This window comes from Coturnix japonica, chromosome 2 (genome assembly GCF_001577835.2).
Source record: "Coturnix japonica isolate 7356 chromosome 2, Coturnix japonica 2.1, whole genome shotgun sequence".
Classification (NCBI taxonomy): Eukaryota; Metazoa; Chordata; class Aves; order Galliformes; family Phasianidae; genus Coturnix; species Coturnix japonica.
This window is the reverse complement of record NC_029517.1, coordinates 91,202,157-91,220,505: the sequence shown is the minus strand read 5'-3', so window position 1 is coordinate 91,220,505 and position 18,349 is coordinate 91,202,157. Positions and strand designations below refer to the sequence as shown.

The window sequence follows — 18,349 nt, the reverse complement described above, 5'->3', positions numbered from 1 at the left end:
GTATATATAAAAGTGAAGGTCTTGGCTTAGAAGCTACTGTGCTGTGATGTTTGTTTTGTTGTTTTTCTAGCTCGGAAGACTGGGTTTCCTCTTCTGCTAAGAAGCAGCTGCAGCAACAGCAACCACTGCAAACACCACCTTCAGAACTTAATGGAAGTGCACGAAAGAGAAAGGCATAGACTGATGACTCTTGCTGGAAACATCTATATATTGAAAATGTGAATAAATGCAGTTAAAGAAAATGTTCATGTTGTATTACCCGTTACTATGAAGATTTTTTATACTGATAAAAGATATAAATGTATTTCAGTTAGTAGCAAGAAAAATTTAGTATTTAACATGGATAGCCTAATTTTTGTATTGTTAATTTTCATTTCCAAAAGCTTTCAGAGTTCTTATGTTCATGTGTGGGGGAAAAAAAGAAAAAAAATTAAGATATATCGTTTTTTATTTATGAAAAAATTCAAACTTTTCAATAAAACTGCTTCAATACAAAACACTGACAATGTAATTGATTGCAGTAGATGAATCAGCAGACTGAATCTTTTTGTTTAGAAAGAGGAGAACTTCCAGAGCGGTTCTTCTTTGATTGATGAACCGTGGAGGGATCGTAATATCAATTAACAAGAGAGGGTTGGAGACTCAGTGTAATAAAATCTAACCACAGCCATTTGTTGCTCTCAGGATAGTGAACAAAAAGCCCTCATTGAAGGTGATGTTGTAAGAGGCCATGCTCTTTACACTATCGCCTCAAACTTTGCTGAAGATGGACAAGTCCAGGTGAGCCCTGGGCAGGGGATGAGAAATTCTTTGTCTGAGGGTAACAGATGGACAAGTCCAGGGGCAATGGAGAGAGAGAGAGAGATAAGATGCAGATGAATGGCTGTGAAGTGGTCTTTTGTGTGGGCTTATATCAAGGAAGATGGACATCTCAGAGGTACTCACATGACTCTGACCCAAGCGCCCCGGAATGTCATGTAGGCAGGGAAGAAGTAGGATAAAAAGAGCATGGATGAACCATGAAGTTAGGTTTTTTGACATCAGATGCCTCACTACATGAACAAGGAGGTTTTCTGACATCAGATGCCTCACTACATGACACCTGCATGCTGAAGAAGATGCCTGCATGCTGAAGAAGATGCCTGCATGCTGAAGAACTTCAAGATAGGTATCTGGCTTCAGATTCCTCTATTGTCATCCTACTGCTGCCAGCGGACTCTCCTGGGCTTGCTGCTTGAAACGCTGCTCAAGACTTTGCTTCATGAGAACTCGCTGCTCCGTGAGACCTCGCTGCTCCTTCCACCGCCTGCTCTGCGCTGCACCGATCTGCTGCTTGCGGCCTGCCACTCTGCTGCTGCTCTCCCCTATGCCTCTTTTTCCTCGGACCAACAAAACGACGTGCAACAGGACGCTGCTGCATCCAGGTGGTGACTATCCCCGCTTTTACACAATTCTTGCCCTTTTCCTACCTTTTCTATTGCCCACTTTCCCGTCCCCATCACCCTAATTTAATAAACAGGTCAGAACAACATTTGAATGTTTTCTTCTTAATCTCAGGCCAGGCATAATATATCAAAAGAACCTTTACCTCCCTCCTGTAAATTGGAGCGAGACAGATGTCCAAGATGTTGACATGGAAATTTGTATCTGCCTCCTTAATGGAGAAAGAAATTAATAACTTGTGAGTATGAAAAGCTTAACAGCTTTACTAGGAAGCTGTTCTATGGACAATGGAGAGTAGCAAAGGATTGCATTTCATGGGTACAGTCAAGATGTATTATTGCCCCAGTGCTAATCTCATTAATTAATATCTGTATTACAGCAACATTCACAGAACAGCCTTAAAAAGCAGATAAAAATTGGTCTATGACTCCAAAGGTGTAACTGGGACATAAGGATTTCAGTAGGGAATAGTGATATCGCCTACCTGTGTGACGTGTAGGGAACCTGCTTTGGCAGGAAGGTTGGAGTCAATGATCTCTAGAGGTCCCTTCCAACCCCTACAATTCTGTGATTTTGTGAAATTAAATTTTTTCGAGGTTTAAAATGTAGTCTTAAAATACTAGAGAAAATATTCCAACAGGTAAATGAGATCACAAGAAAGTGAGAGGGAGAATCAGAGGTGAGGTGTAGTCTTCTGAGTGCGTTGTGATGATGTTATCAGTGTATCCAGTATAAAAGAACCAGACGTGATTCAAGATAAAAATTTCAGTCAGGTTGAGCAGCTGAAAATAAGCTTCACTGGATGGAAAAGTTATGCTAAGAGTAGGAAGTTAAACTTAGTATAAAACAATTACTCAAAGCTATGTAAATAAATAAACCAGGAGAGGTGATCAGCAATGTCTTAATGATAATCTAAATTATTTAGACATCAAATTATACTATTTTCAAGGAAAATATATATACTGAATATAGCATGTAACATCAGCCAAAGCACAGTCATTTTCCTGTTCTTCAACTGTAAAGAGTTGAACCATGCAGCTGTAATTGAGTTTGCTGTCCTGCAACACCATAGTCATTAACTACAAGTACTTAGTAATTCTTGTAAGTGCATTTGTTTTCTTCCTGACATCTACCTCACCTCAACCTCTGGATGATCCTGAAGTTTATTAGATTAAATGCCTACTCTAATAGAAGTGCTTACTTTTGAAATTTATCTCTGGACTTCAGTGGTCAGTATATGAACTGCTGTTAAGTGAAGCACCCCCCTCCTGGCAGAAGCAATCAGGAAATTAAGAATGGTTTCCAGAGCTGTACAACAGTCATCACAGATTGCGGGGAATTTTCAACAGTGGAATCTTAGGATTTTTCATCAGAATGATTGAAAATTAATTACAGCTGAAGTTCCTGCTTCGAACAGCAATTTAGGACCATTCATCTGGTCCTGAAAGAGCCTTCAAGCTCTAAAGGTAAGTGTCGATTTTTTCCTTACTCGTTCTTTACTCTGTAGAACTACAATATGTGTGTTATGTTCTCTGATTTCACCAGGGACTGAAGGACTGCTGTGCAGGAAACAAGAGGAAGTGGTTCTTGCTGAGGCTTGGGCAAGCTCATGGGAACAAGGAAGTGGTTTCTGATTCATGCCAGAGGCAGCCTTGGGTGGGGATAGGCCTTGGCCTGCTGCTCAAAGACTGGGGGGTCGAGAAGCTTCGAGCAGTGGTGGAGGAGGAAAGATTAGAGTACAGCAGAGCAGAATAATGCTGTTGAAATGTCCAACTACCTGACAACTTCAGGGCTAACTAAAAGAAAGTTATTGAGGACATTACCAGGTGACCCTTGAACACTGACAGGCATGGGGCATCAACCACCTCTTTAGGAAGCCTGTTCCAGTGTTTGACCACCCTCACAGTCAGTAGAAAGTCTATGCTATAGCTGCATTTGTAGCCTGAATGAAAAAAACACCTATTCCAAATGTCTCTTCAGACTCCTCGGATATTAATTGCTGGGTAAATTCTTTACTCTTCCAGGAGTCAGTCAGTTTCAAACTCTCCATCTTTTTGTTGTTTATCTTTATAGGCAGACTCCTCAAGTGTACTTAGGTTTCACTTATTTTTTTTACCATGTGATAGCAGCAAAAGAACATTGTTTTTAAAGGTATTTTTTCATCTCTTTTCCTAGCCTGTAGAACAGGCTTCCCTAATAAAAGCCTTATTATTATAGTACTTGCAGTGTATATGATCACAGTATTTAGTTGAGGTTGTAGTGCTGTCATTTTGTGGACATTTAATCAAGCATTGCAAAGGAACTGTCATTAAAACATTGTTTGCCTTCATGCATCAACATCTTCTCCCAAATAATTCTGCTCCCTGTCTTAATTTCATCTGGGGTTGAATGAATTTCTTCAGTGTCTGCTACACTGCTATGTTTCTAGGAGAAAAACAATGTTGATAACGCATCAATGTTTATAGTTGCTGCTAAGCAATGTTGTACAGAGTCAAGGCCTTCGGCAGTGAAGGGCCCAAGGAGCTGGGAGGGAACAGAATTAGGACAACTGACTTAAACTGGCCAAAGGGATATTCCATGCCATATGACATCAAGCAGAGGTTTTGAAGGGTGTGGGAGTTTGCCTTTCTGCTGCTGCTCAGAGGCTAGCTGGGCACTGGGGGAATCATAGAGTCATGCAATTGCTCAGGTTGGAAAAGACCTTAAAGATCATTGAGTCCAACCACAACCTAACCATACTACCCTAACTAACAACCCTCTGCTAAATCATGGCCCTGAGCACCACGTCTGAACAGTTTTTAAACACATCCAGGGATGGTGACTCAACCACCTCCCTGGGGAGCCTATTCCAGTGCTTAACAACCTTTTCTGTAAAGAAGTTTTTCCTGATGATGAACCCATCCCATCATGGGATGGTGACCAACTGCTTGTGCATCAATTATTATATACATATATACATATGTATGTATTTGTCACAACTATTATCCTTTTATGTGTCAGAAAATAGTTTTATCTCATCCCACAACTTCTACTCTTTGGTTTTTTTTTTTTCTGATTCTCACCCCCATCCCACTGGGAAGTAGAGAGAGTGGATGAACAACTATGTTCTACTCAGCCACCTGCAGGGTTAAACCACAACAGGTTTTGTTCAATATAACAGTCTGTTTGCTTATCTTCTAGGCACCACAAACACGTTACCAATGGGAACAGCAGTGGTATCTTTCAGCATGAGGTAACCATCAGCCTCCCTTTCTGCCTGTTCCTGCAGTGGGTGTATCCCGTGATTTTGACATTCCTGTCACACCACATCATCTCCCCAGGCTGCAGCAAACAGCGATCATTTCTGTTTCATAAAAAGTATATAAGTGTGTGTGCATACAAATACGTATATTTGTATATATACAGTAAATACTATATATATATATATACACATAGTTACTTTGTTGTTATGTATTTCCATGAACAGGCTCTTCTGTGCCCACTGCAGAAAATGCACAGACTTGCAGTGGAGCTGTTGTGTTGACTAGATGGACTTTAACTGCACAGCCACTCTATTTCTCTCCACATAGTACGTCTTCTCTACAATGAAATACTCCCAAGGGACAGCAGGCTCCATTTCAGCAAACAAAATTGATATATGCATACCTTTGGTTTGCAAATATATCAATTCCATAATTTTTTACTGGGTGTGTGGGTTCCCACAGTTCTCACCAGTTTTTATAGGACTGAGTTTATGAGAGCTCTAAAGAAATCCCACTCACTGGGGATTTGGATTGAGTTGGAAGGGACCCACAAAGATCATGCAGTCCAACCCCTGGCTTCACACAGACCACCCAAAATCCAACCCCTATGTCTGAGAGCATTGTCCAAACGCTCCTTGGGCAGCTTGAGGCCGTGCCCACTGCCCTGTGCAGCCTGTTCCATGCCCACCACCCTCTGGTGCAGCCCCTGTCCCTGACCCCCAGCCGCCCCTCCCCTGGCACAGCTCCATGCCGTTCCCTCGGGCCCTGTCGCTGTCACACAGAGCAGAGCTCAGCGCTGCCCTCCGCTCCCTGTGAGGAGCTGCAGCCACCATCAGGCCTCCATCAGCTCCTCTGCTCTGCGCTGAGCTACGTAATGTTAACATTTTAGCAGAGGAATGCTATGTTCTTGTAGCTTAAAGGAGATTTAGCAGGCTCTACTTTCTAACATCCACTCCTTGGAATATACAAATTGTGGCACTGAAGCCTAATTTCTATTACAGGAAAATGACTCTTTCCCCCACCCAGTTTACTTACGTGTTTGGAGGAATGGGGAACCAATTAACTTCTCATTCAGCATTTTTTTACAAGAACTTCTGTGTTTAAAAATTGCTGAATAAAAGGGTTATTGAATTAAAAGCTGCTGATAGTTTAATGAAAATGATGCCCAAAGCTGTAAACATTATCTTTTGTCATTATCTGAAGGGAGGCTGGCGAAAGCAAGTATTTCCTCTTATGTATAGCTCTTGTTTGTATTGTTTTCTTATGATTGGATTCAAAATAAGTTAGAGAATCAGCAATATCATAAAATTAATATGTAATTAATGACACATAATAGGCAATGTGGACTGGTACTTACTTAAAAGAACCAGTCCTCTTAACTGTGTGGATCTTTTAGCACATTGTGTGTGGCGTAATTGCCCCCCAGTGTAGTGGCTGCTCTGTTGGAAGACACAGATTGCAGGTTCAGCTCTGCTCAGGCTGGAAGAGCTGGTTATGCAAGAGACAAATGACAGCCCGAGGAATGCAGTGCAAAGAATTCTTCAGAAACAATGGAAGAAGCCATCCTGCAAGCTGCTTTTCTTTAACAGAGTCCTGGGGCTATTCTAGTGCAGAGAGTGTCCTGTGAAAAGTGAGAAGGAGCGGTTAGAAATCCTTGTAATGTTGGGGACTTTTGGCAGGAGCAACCGAAAGAGCAGTCAAGAGAGTTGTAGCAATACATAACAGAGCTTGATCAGTGAGGGAAACCAAAGTACAGCTGCTGAAATGGAAGCATGCTCAAGACTGGCACACATGCAAGAAATGCATAAGCTGAAATGACCCTGCTTCTGTGGCTAATGGTAGTTTTGACTGATAAGCCAACTAGACAGAGCTGAATTTAGCACAGCAGCTTTGTTAGCTTTGGTCATCCACCACCATCCACCATTGAACTAACCTGAAGGTGCACAGCAAGGCTGGCTGAACCCATCTGCTGTAAGACTGTGGTAAAAATGGGAATGGGATAAATCAGTTACTAAGCAGTCGCGTGTTGCTGTTGCAGTGTGCTGTTGTACAGACATGTGGAATCTTGCAAGTAATCATTTCCTTTATTGGCATTTTAATCACCATTTTGAAGTTTGTAATTACATTCTGAGCGGAGAGCCTCCAGATGCCAAAGGCGGTTTATTGTCATGCAAAACTTAGGGGAAAAAAAGCCTCTCTGAAAGTGGGTGGTCAGACCAAGACTTGGACTTATCCCATTGGACTCTGGACGAGTATTTCATCTCCCTGCAAAACTTAGCCAGCCTGGGATTCTGCACCAGAGTATGCAATCTGTGTGAGCTGTGACCACTCGTCCTCCTACTCTGCAAAAGCTTTGAGGCCAACGGGAGTGCTGGAAGAGGGGTGCGTACTTGTCTAACATAAAATAAAGCCAAAAGAACATTTGCTTTTTCCACTTAAATATCACCTGTGTGTTTGGGCATAAGCTTGTGATGCTCTCAGCCTCCTCTAACAAATTATGTGTCCCACACATCCCCAGATACAAGCAAGAGCTCTCAGGGAACTCTGAATGGGGTCATGTGTACCAGGGATAGGGTAAGCAGTGATGATGGCTTAATGAATCAGATATTTATGACTATGAAATTTGAATCTGAAGTTTCACATCTCCCAAAAGGTGATTTGACATTTTTAGGCCCCTGTTTGCTGCTGGATGCTTCCAAAATCTAATCTGCCTGGGGCTACAAGTTGACTCACCATGGAGGCTACTGACAGGTGACTTCAAGTATGCTCAAGAGACTCACCTCTGTGGTAGGAATTTCTTAGAGTTAGATGTTGAAAGCACAGAGAAAACAAACAGATAAGCAGAGACTGATGGAGTTGCTGACAATAAAATCCCAGCTAAGTATGCAAGAAATAATGTGAAAACTGAACAAGAGATGGGCACATCTATTGACACTACCCATGGTTACTGTGGTGAGACTCCTAACAGCCTGGTTCTGTTTACAAGTTTACAGGCTCAGACTCAGGATTCCAGTGATTATACATTTCAAAAACCCCCACTCTATACAGTGGATTTTCTAATTAACCATTAATACTAAATACCATGTGCCTTATGGACAGCTTTTCCTCCCATTTGTGATCACATGAGTTCCTTGGATCTCCAAAAGGTCACAGGGGCAGAATCGGTTTTAAACAAGGTTTGCTGGTACAAGTAGCCATTTTTTGAATGGGAAATAAAGCACTTACTTAAAATTTCACACTCTCCTTTTGTATGTGTGTGACTCTCAGATCCAGAGCCTCAGTTATTCAACTACTCTTCTGTGAATCACAGTGTGGGAATGTGTGTCATAGGCCACACAAGTGTGAGTCATTTCTATATTTGTATTTCAGAAGTGTAAGCAGTAAATTCTAGAAAATGTTAAGTGGGCTTGGAAAAAGAGAACAATTGTGTATAATATACATATATATGTATGTATATAATACGTATGTGGTGTGTGTATGATGTATTTCATGTACTTTACATAGAAAACGTCAGGTATTGTGGAGAAGAGTTGCTTTTTAGATATTGGTACGCTGATTCCTAAATCCAGAGATATACTTTAAAACTTCCTATTTTTTTTTGCTGAAGTTGCTCCATGTGCGCTTCTCTTGGAATGGCAATAAACGTGACATGATGTAGAGAAGGACTGCAAACATGATTTGAGCAAAATGTGTTGAAGTGCAAACAGCGAGTGAACTTTTGAACTCTTTTTGCATTCTCAGAGGGTCTGCAGGGGTCTCTGCCAGGTTCAGAGAAAGAGCAGAGCATGGATGCTTTTGTTACAGTGCTGGCAATTGGAGTTATCCGGAATCAGCGTGGTTTATTCAGATTTGTTTGTGTTCCAGCTTTTGCACTCGGGACACAACTAAGGAAATTCAAAGCTCATTCATGCTTCATGATACTAAACCAAATGGTCTTTTCTCTCACCATTTTTTCCTTTTTTCATTTTCAGACCAGTCTTTTCAATAGGAGGACCACAATTTCAAGCAGTCTTGTTCATGTTTTAGACCGTAAAAGAAAACTTGCATAGCCATAAAACAAAGGATGTTTATAACTTTGTTGGTTTTTTTAGAGTCCAGCTAATAATTTCAAAATGGATTTCTCATGAATAAGTGTTAACTCAGTTTCTCTTCTGAAAGTTTCCTTTATAGGAGAGAGTAACAGTGATCCCATGTCAAAACGCATGATAACATTATCGAAATAGAGGAATTTGGGATCAAAGAGTGTGCTGGTTAGCTTTGTTGCCAAGACTATTCCAGATCCTTACAAAGACGTGCTGACACATCGATGCAGTGTGTGAAGGAGCTATGTGGAACATTTTCCTCAGTGCTACTTGAAATGTAAGCCATTCCTTTGTTGGAAAGCACTCCTGCATCTGCAGAGATTGCATATGAAACAAAAAAAAAATGCAATGAAAAAATACACCATCTTCCTGGGGGGTAAGAACTGGAGAGAAATCTCTGCTCTTTTTTCTGGGTTGGCAAAGCAGAAAGTTCAGTGTTCTGCACTAAAATGATCTTTTGCGAAACATTTACAACACACTTAAAACTTTGGAAATCAAAGCTTTATTAATGGTTACTTCATTATGTTGTTCTCAGCTTTCAGAATGCTCCAAAACATTCCAAAATCAGAGCTCTCACTTTTAAGCCTACTCAGTGTTTTGGAGCCTACTTGCTGCATCTCATGTGCACACTGTGCTGATGGTACATCTCTCTTCCCTCCTTTACAAGGTCCTCCAGATTCCTGGAAGAGAAGGAAACTCGTGAGAACATTCCTCAGGTTTTAAGCAATGCCCATTACTGGTCTTGGAATACTTTGACATAGCAACTACAGAGAGAGAGAGAGAGAGAGAGAGAGAGATTCAGCAGTATTCAAGCTTAGTTACCATTCACTTAGGTGAAAAACAAACAATCCCATCTCAGAATCCATAATATCTAGAATTTTTATCTGCATAATTGCAGATAAAGATTGAGAAAGAGCTTTGTAAAATGTTTATCAACAGGTAACAGGAAAACCAGAGTCTTTAGGATGAAAAAGAATCATAGAATCACCCAGGTTGGAAAAGACCTCGAAGATCATCAAGTCCAACTGCAGCCTAACCAGTACCCTAACTCTAAAAACCCTACACTAAATCATATCCCTGAGCACCACATCCAAACGGCTCTTAAACACAACCAGGGATGGTGATTCAACCACCTCCCTGGGGAGCCTATTCCAGTACCTAAGAACTATCAGATTATCTCTTCCAAAGGTTCAGAAAGGCTTTGAAGATGAAGTGCTGGATGTCACTTCACTCTTTTTTTCTCTTCTTCCAGACTTCATTTTAGGATTCTAAATGTTCGTTCCAAAAAGGTTGGAAAGTAAAGATGATTAATCAAGATTCATTCCTGTAGGTAGTAATGCAGTGGGCTCAAGTGGGAGTTGCCTGTTATTCTGTACTTCTGAAAATCAACCCACTGGATTTCCATCCTAAGAGAACAATAAGCTGGCTCTGTAAGTACCCATTTGTAAATATGATTGTGATGACATGTAGACCATGGCTGCAGCCACAGGATCTGGCTGTTCTGGATGGCTAAACTGCTCGTTAATAAACTACATTCAAAGTAAGTGTTTTAAAACCTAATGGTCTTTCTCCCTTTTTCTTAATTTAAAATATTAGAAAAGAGCCAAGGTTATACTAATTGCAGGAGAGCAGTGCAGGATGGGTCTTGTTTTTTCATCAATTTGGACCTCTACCACACTGGATAAATGTCTTGGCCAGGCATGGAAGCTATCATTCATCTATGAGTGCACAATTCTGAACGTTCCAAAAGTCTTTATTTTCTCCAGCAACAAAAACATGCTGCCATATCAGATACTAACAGCTGAAAGCACAGGGACGGGACACCAGAGTTAAGATTTGACACCTGAGTGCACTTTTTGTGTCACTGCATAGATTCACAGCAACTGTCAGCTTCTCTCAAACCCTCCCTACCAGTTTGCTCATGGACCACATATGGATGAACTGCCTTTCTAACAATCTGAGTTAGGATGCCAGCTGCACCCACACCATGCAACTTTATACATATTGCTCTTGTTCATTTTCACAGACAGTGTGTGCTTTGCACAGAGACGGAAAGCTAAAGCTGTAGTTCCTATAGCCTCCAAAAGGCCCAAGATAACCCTGTCCTTAACAGCAGTTGAATTGGTTGTCAGTGTAATATCTTTTATAACAGCTTTTTCTTGCCAATTGCAAAACAGGACCAGGCCCTAGAGACAGTCTGTAGAAAAGGATTGTTTTGTTCCCACCCCTGGATGTGTGTTCAGCCTATGTTGCAATGTTTGGCAATGGGGGCTCGTGTCTTTTTTTCCTGCTAACTACCTAGAAAAAAAAACAAAAAGAGTTATATCCCTGCAGAGAATCTGGGCTTCAGTTTTAAGCTGAGCTTCTGACAGCAAGTCACCAAGAAAGGACTCAGGCAAAAAGTGCTGTCTGTAGATTAAGGGGGATGTTGATATATCAATAACCAGTCACCACAGACTGAACTGAAGGAAAAGAAGGGAAAATGTCTATTACTCTGTGTTGTAGTAAGCATTATTCTTTTAGTTTCAGATCAATAACTTGGCCTAGATAAGCAATTTAGTAGAGAAATTTGGCACAACAAAAATGGAATAAACCAATTGTAAGTGAAGGCTGAACTGTAAGCCAGCAGAATGAAGAACTGTGCTTCCATGACTGGGTAGGGAAGTTAATATCTTTGCTGCCTTTTAGTATTTCACATAGGGAATACTTCTTTAAAACAAATCTGCATTGCCAACTCTGGAACAGCAACTCAAGAGGAATGCTAAAGGCAGTTGGATAAGGACATTGCTACTGAAGAGCCCCAGCAATAAAAAGAACTGGGAGATTGGCTTAGAAATCAGGAGATTTTAAAAGTATATAATTCTTGGTACTTGTTTTTTTGTTTCTGTGCCTGTAGGATGGTTGTGAGTCAGGTTTTCAAATCACTCTCTGCAAGGGAATGCCAGAACTAACTTTCTTGCAACACAATCTGAAGTGCTCAAATCATGCTGGAATTCCAGGAACTGGAGCTTGAATGAAAAAGCAAAATGTGTGAGATTCTGTAATGCTAAAAAAAATTAAATAAATAAATTTTTGAAGTGAAGACAAATGAAGAACAGTAGTTGCAAAAACTATTTCTCTGCCTCGTTGTTATAATAGAAGATTGATAAAACAAAACACATCCCATAATCTAACACTGTCGAGACTTTCCTCCTCTCAGGATTTCACTGTTGTGTTTTAGTAAGTTTGTTGAACTGAGCAGACCTCTCTAGGAATAAAGGCCTTGGGAGCATTCCCACTTTTTCAGAGCAGAAAGAACAGCTCATCCGAGAGGCAGGGAAGGTTTGGCAATCTGAGGGTGCAGACAGTGAAACGGCTTTTGCAAATTACCTAAAACTACTCTAAACATTCTCAATTGTTCATAATTGGTGTTTCCAGAAATCTGGCTTGCTTGATAGATAGGCTGTAGATACAGATGTCTTTTTATGTGAGAGATAACCATCCCTATAATCTCCTCATCTGCCATTTACTGTTTGCAGTAAAAAAACACTGTAATTATTTGCAGTGATACCTGTAAAAGATACATATAAACCAATGGCTGATCAAGAGCACTCATTGGGGATATGAGCATAAGATATGTATGAAAGCCTCCAAAGCAGTGGATGTCACCCAGAGATTTTGATCTCAGGTGAGAAAAATGAAATTCAAAACTAAGCTGCAATCATCTCTGAGGTAACGCACAGATTCTACTGAAGTCTGAGATGTTCTAATACGTGTTGACATATTTATCAATATTATTAAATGCTTACTTAGCTAAGGGATGTTAAGATGCAGAACTTCAGTGGTTAGAGATGAGGCATTTTAAGCACATATTTATGTATTCCTCACCTTCCACTACTTGTAATTAATTACCTACATGGCTTGTTAGGAGACATGTATTTAAACCCATCTACCCTCCTCTCACTGGAAAGAAGCCATCAGCATGGCTACTGTCTGTGGGAAAATACTTCCATATATCCCTGTTGTCAGTGTGTTTTGCTGACCAAGGTGTAGCTCTGCTTCACCCTACCATGCCTGCACAGGAGAATTACAATCATAGAATCATAAAGGTTGGCAGAGATCTCCGAGACCATTAGATCCAACTGTCAGCCCATCATGGCCATGCCCAAAGAACTTGAGTCACGACTGCACTCCCACTGGGATGGCAGTATGAGTTGGTGCCCTTGGCCGCCACACTTGAACAAAGCAAGAACCAACCAAACTGAGCGAAAATCTACACTGATGAGGAGAAAAATTAATTGCTGCCTGGATCTCACCAACACAAGATTCTCAGGCTAACTACTAGGAGGTATTTGAGGAATATCATCACTCACATGAGACGGATTCCAGAAGCTTGGACACAGGGTGGCATTGAAGCACACAATGCCCACAGATAAAATGAATGCTGCTGGTGATGTTATCTACCAAACATTTGATTGAAACAAATCCTGGGTACTTAATCTTTAATTCCTGTGGAGACGTAGGCTTTTAACCCCCACCAAATTGGTGGGAATGAAGTAATTACCTGCTTAAAGATGTTGCCTTTGGCTGATTTGGAGACCTTAATGATCAAAAGAGAGCACTGCTATCATTAGCTTATGTAATTGCAGCCTTGAGAAATTAAATACAAATAGGTCTGATTAACACACAATTAGGCACATAATTTTGACACAATGAGAACCGTCTCTCAAGAATAATTTCTAGAATAATCTCTCGAATAAACACATTTTCTTTTTTGTAAACTGTGAACTAAATAAGCTAAAACTTTCCCTTCCCCCCCTCCCTACCCCACAGTTTAATATGCTTCTTAATATATTTGTCTTTGCAAGCACAAATCCATTGGAAGGTATTTAGGATTCAATAGTGCAGCACTGGCAGCCAGCCCCTCCCCAGCAGGCAGTGGGCTGAAGAACACTTCTCTCTCAGCCCAAACCAAAACCAATAGAAAATCACATTGGGAAGTACAATACACCAAGACAAACGTGAGAGTAACATTTCACAGTGTTTGAGCTATAAACAGAGCAAGACTCTGCCCATTCTTACACTGCTGCACTTGACACCTCCTCTTTCCACACCTCCTTATCTCCAGTGCCTTCCTGTGTCTTATCCCAAGTTACACTGTTGTGCAGCCTCTCACATTTTATTCCAATATCCTTCCCTCTCCTCTCCTCTCCTCTCCTCTCCTCTCCTCTCCTCTCCCTCTCCTCTTCCTCGTCCTCTCCATCTCCTCCTCCTCACTCCTCATCCTTCTTCCTCTCCCTCTCCTACTACCCTCTCCTCTCCTCTCCTCTCCTCTCCTCTCTTTTTCTGAATTGCAATTTCCCTTGAAACTCAAATGATAACAAGAGAATCACAAGCTGCAAAACATCATCAGATGCCTTCCTTTGCACTTCACGTGGCATTAGAACAGGATGTCACTTCAATACCGTACTGGAGCCTGCAGATGTGTTGGCAAACAGACAGTGCTTTTGCTTCCCGAGTCTGATCTGACTGTAAACTTCTCTGAGTAGAAGCTGTGTGTTTATTGTTATGAATTGGGTTATTGGGTTGTAGTATCTTATGTAGAAGCCTTACTATCGTAAAGGAAGTCATGCTCATTTTGTAGGTCTGTTCGCACATCAAGATTTTATAGCCTCATTCCATATTTGTAGGAGGTTGCTGCTGTCATCCCATAAGAGAGCACCTTCAGGGACTGAGCAGGGTGAATGACTCAGAAGACAATTGCCTTGGGGAAGGATGGTGAGGGTGATCCCTAAAAGGGATTATCCTCTCTATAGTTTTGCATTTGTTGCAATCAGTATCACTGGGTGCAGGCTATGGAGGCCTGGAGCTGTCATTTCAGAAGCTGTCCACTTATAGTTTGAACAGTAGCTTGTGAAATTAAGGACAGCATCATCAGCATGTAGGGAAAATATGAGACTTGACAAGGCAGAAGAAAAAAGTAAGTTTTTGGTTTTGTTCTTCCCTTTATTTTGCTTTTTGCTGTAGCCTCAGTGAGATTTCATGGGACACAGGCAACATGTTGTACCATGCTGGGGAAAATCTGGGAGAACTAGAGAGGCTGAAGAAAATTGCTCAGCATCCAAATGGCTGAATCCGAAAAATGAGTTAGCCTATATAAATCCTCTTTTAAAAACACGATGTGACTACAAAGAGTCCCTCAAGTATTTGCAGTCATGGCCTTTACCTAATGAGGTCTTACTTAAAATATTCCTGGCATTTTTGTGTTTGGTTAGATCATTTTGAAACCCAGACTTCCTTTTTATAACCTTAAATCATCTGTGCAAGTTCAAAAGGAGTTACATTTCATTTTGAATGGGGAAAGAGGAAAAAGAAAACAACAGATAAGAATCAGAAGAAACACACAGAGCGCCTCATTAAAACTATCAGTCTTTTTTATTTTTTAATTGGATAATTATTAGGCTTGGAGTTCTTTCCTCCATGAAGGCAAGGAAGACTTTGGGAATTACAACTTCTGCCTCTTGTTTTCTGAAAGATCTTCTTTATTCTGAAATATCACACTACCATCAGAGATGAGATGCCCAAACCAGAGTAATATGTGTTATCTGTAGACAAATATGATGATTATTGATTTCACGGCAAACAAGACTGGAAGAAACTCTTTAGAGCTAGAGTGAACAACACGTGCTGTTTTGGACTCCATCTTTAAGTATGTTTCAGTTATTTGTAGGGTTTTTGAAGGGTCTTTGTGCTGGCAGCAGGAGTAGTTTTGTAGGACCCAATTTTCCTTTGGACCTGCACTTGTAGGTTGGAGTGGCCGTAGCCATGGCAAGAACCAAAAAGCACTGTGCATTGTTTTCACTGAAGTTACGTGGCAACTTCATTAAATCAGAATTAGGCAAATGGAAAAGAAATCTCTTCCCCATATCTGCTCAATTCTCCTACCATCGTCTGCCAAGAAATGCTGATCTCCTCTTGTCTTCTTTTCAGTGCTCTTTGACTTCTTCCACCTTTGCGCACGTCAGCCACCCAGAGAGCCCTTCACTGAAAGATCCTGTGGAACATTAAAACATTTCCTTATGATTCTCATCTTCTGCTCTACTGCCTCATCTGCACTAGGTCCAGCCTTGCTGTGGTAGGAAACATGGTACAACAAATGGCAACAGTGGCTTCAGCCCTCTAACACTGTATGCTAAGCATAGGGGAGAGTGTTTATCTTTCCTATGGAAGCAGTGTAGACCTTTGTCTCCTCATAGTTATGTGTATTTAGTACAATGCTGATACATTTCTCAAGCATACAAAACTCACAAACACTATTCCTGATGCAGAACGATGGATATTATCTCTGCTGTCCTGGGCTTGAAGCCTTGAGCAGATTATAACAGTGTGCTTAGGGTCTGCTCAGACAGCTGTCCCCAGGGACCAGCACTTGTTTATCTTCTTCTTTAGACAAAACCATAACTATGACCACAGCACCAGTTTTAATACAAACACTCAATGCATGCCACAACTGGGCAATGTCTGTGCTGCATTTGTTAATCAGTGATTTGTTTTTCTGCCTAAACAAGTAAACCTAGCACAAACATTGTTTTTCTTTTTCTCACAAAGGAAGTAACTCAAAGGAAGAAGAGATGGAGTTGCCAGATTGCCCATCAGAGCCTCGGGAGGGAAACACAGCACTTCAGATGTGAGATAAGCACCGGTCAGGATGACATGGGCTGTTCCTCTGTATGCTTCACAGCTGCAAGAGTGCACCGAATAGTTCTGCTTCAGGGCTTCTCCGTGAATTGACATCTTTGTAGCTGCAGAACTGTTATGGCCCTCCAAGGTGGCTTTCCAGTAAAAGGTAAACCAATATCTTCTGTTCTCTCTCTTTATTTGTTCACCCTGACTTGAATGTTTTAGTTTAACATCTCTGCGAATAGCCATTTAATTAACATCTGTCATTTGCTTTTCATTTTGTCATTAATTTTCATTAAACATCCAGAGGCAAAGTTGTGTCTGTGTGATTTCAGAGATGACCACACCTAGAAAACAATGAAGCCTGAATCTGGCAGAGGAGAAGATACCACAGTGAACAAAAGTACCTCACAGTCTGAGATAAACTGATGGACATCAACCCTGGATTTCAATTATAAATACTGATGTTAGGATTAATCTGTAGCAATGGGGAGAGCAGGTACTGTGCTTTTAAAGGCATAGTTCCCCTCTGGAGCTCTGCAGTAAACACCCTGCTAATGTTTTTGCTGTTTGTTCTGCCCGCCCACCCTGTGCACTTTCCTCTCTTTGGCAGGCTACTGCACGTGGAACCTCGTTGTTTTCCCAACATCATCTTGTTGCGAAGCATTAAAGTGCAGTTGATCCTGGTGCTGAAAATGCAGCCACACAGCTCAGTAAAGGGAGATGTACTTCAAAATAATGTAAAAGTAAAGGGAGATGTACTTCAAAATAACATAAAAGTAAAGGGAGATGTACTTCAGAATAATGTAAAAGGACTCACATCAGTGATCTCTGTGTTCCAGGGGCCCGTGCTGCTGACCCTGTGGTCACCAAAGCCCTCTCTGTGCATGATGACACACTCCATTTGGAGGGAGGAGTGCAGGATGCTTTCCATGTACTGTAAGAATCGTCTGTCTTGGGATTTCTGTGAATTTCAGAGCTGTGAGGATGTAGCACAGCAAAATGAAGTCCGAGCATTGCTGTTTCCTTGAGAGCAATATTAACCTTATTACTTACATTCTGCAGTTTAACTTGTTACACCCATAGAAAAAATGTGGCCATTAGCAGAGCTTGAAGCACATGATTGTTGTGCACCTGAGTTGAAAATTCTCTAGTCAAAGCCAATTTTTTCCTCTGGATATTGTTGAATCTGCTGATATCATAGGTCCAGCGTGAATATCACAGGCCAATTCCAAACATCTGCCCCAATTCATCCATTTCTATTCAGCTCAACACATCTCAGCACAAATCATCCTCTACCTCATCAGACCACTACAAAACTTCACTCTCAGCCTTAGGCATTTGCATTCAGGCTCCCACAGGGCTCTGCTGTCAGTGAGGAGCATTGAATGTTGCTGCAAGATTTTGTTCTTCACTGTTATGGTTTTCTTCAACAAATTCAAAGACACACCATGCTTTGTAGTGGAAGGAGTGAATCTCACATATCCTTTTACTGTAACAGCAAAGTAAAGTACTATCCAAGTCCTCTTTCACAATATTTACAATGTAATTGATCCAGACAGTGAAGGGACAACTCCTCTCTACCACAAAACAGGAGAGGGATGTTCTTGCACAGTTTTCGAGTAAACAAGTTCTTTTTTGAGGACAGAATCCTAAAGTCACAGGCAACTCTTGGCTCATTACTTGCCACAACCAAGAGTGGAGGGAAGGCTACAAGGGCTTTCTGTTCTAATAATGTCCCGTATAACACTGTTCCTTCCATCAATCAAGCAGTGGAGTCATCGTCCCTGGAGGTGTTAAGAGCCATGTAGATGTGGCTCTGAGGGACATGGGTTAGTGGGCATGGTGCTGATGGGTCCATGGTAGAACTAGATGAACTTAGTGGTCTTTTCAACTTTAATGATTCTATGATTCCATGATGCT

At 41.2% G+C, this 18,349-nt stretch overlaps 1 protein-coding gene across 1 annotated transcript in view; it reads left to right on the top strand.

Annotated features, from left to right (window-relative positions):
* SMCHD1 (structural maintenance of chromosomes flexible hinge domain containing 1) overlaps positions 1-497 on the top strand; it is a 62,124-nt gene extending 61,627 nt beyond the window's left edge. Inside the window, exon 48 of the mRNA XM_015855331.2 lies at positions 71-497. Within this exon, the coding sequence (XP_015710817.2) occupies positions 71-179 (109 nt within the window). The 3' untranslated portion in view covers positions 180-497. The remainder of the gene's footprint in view (positions 1-70) is intronic.
* The last annotated feature ends 17,852 nt before the right edge of the window (positions 498-18,349 follow it).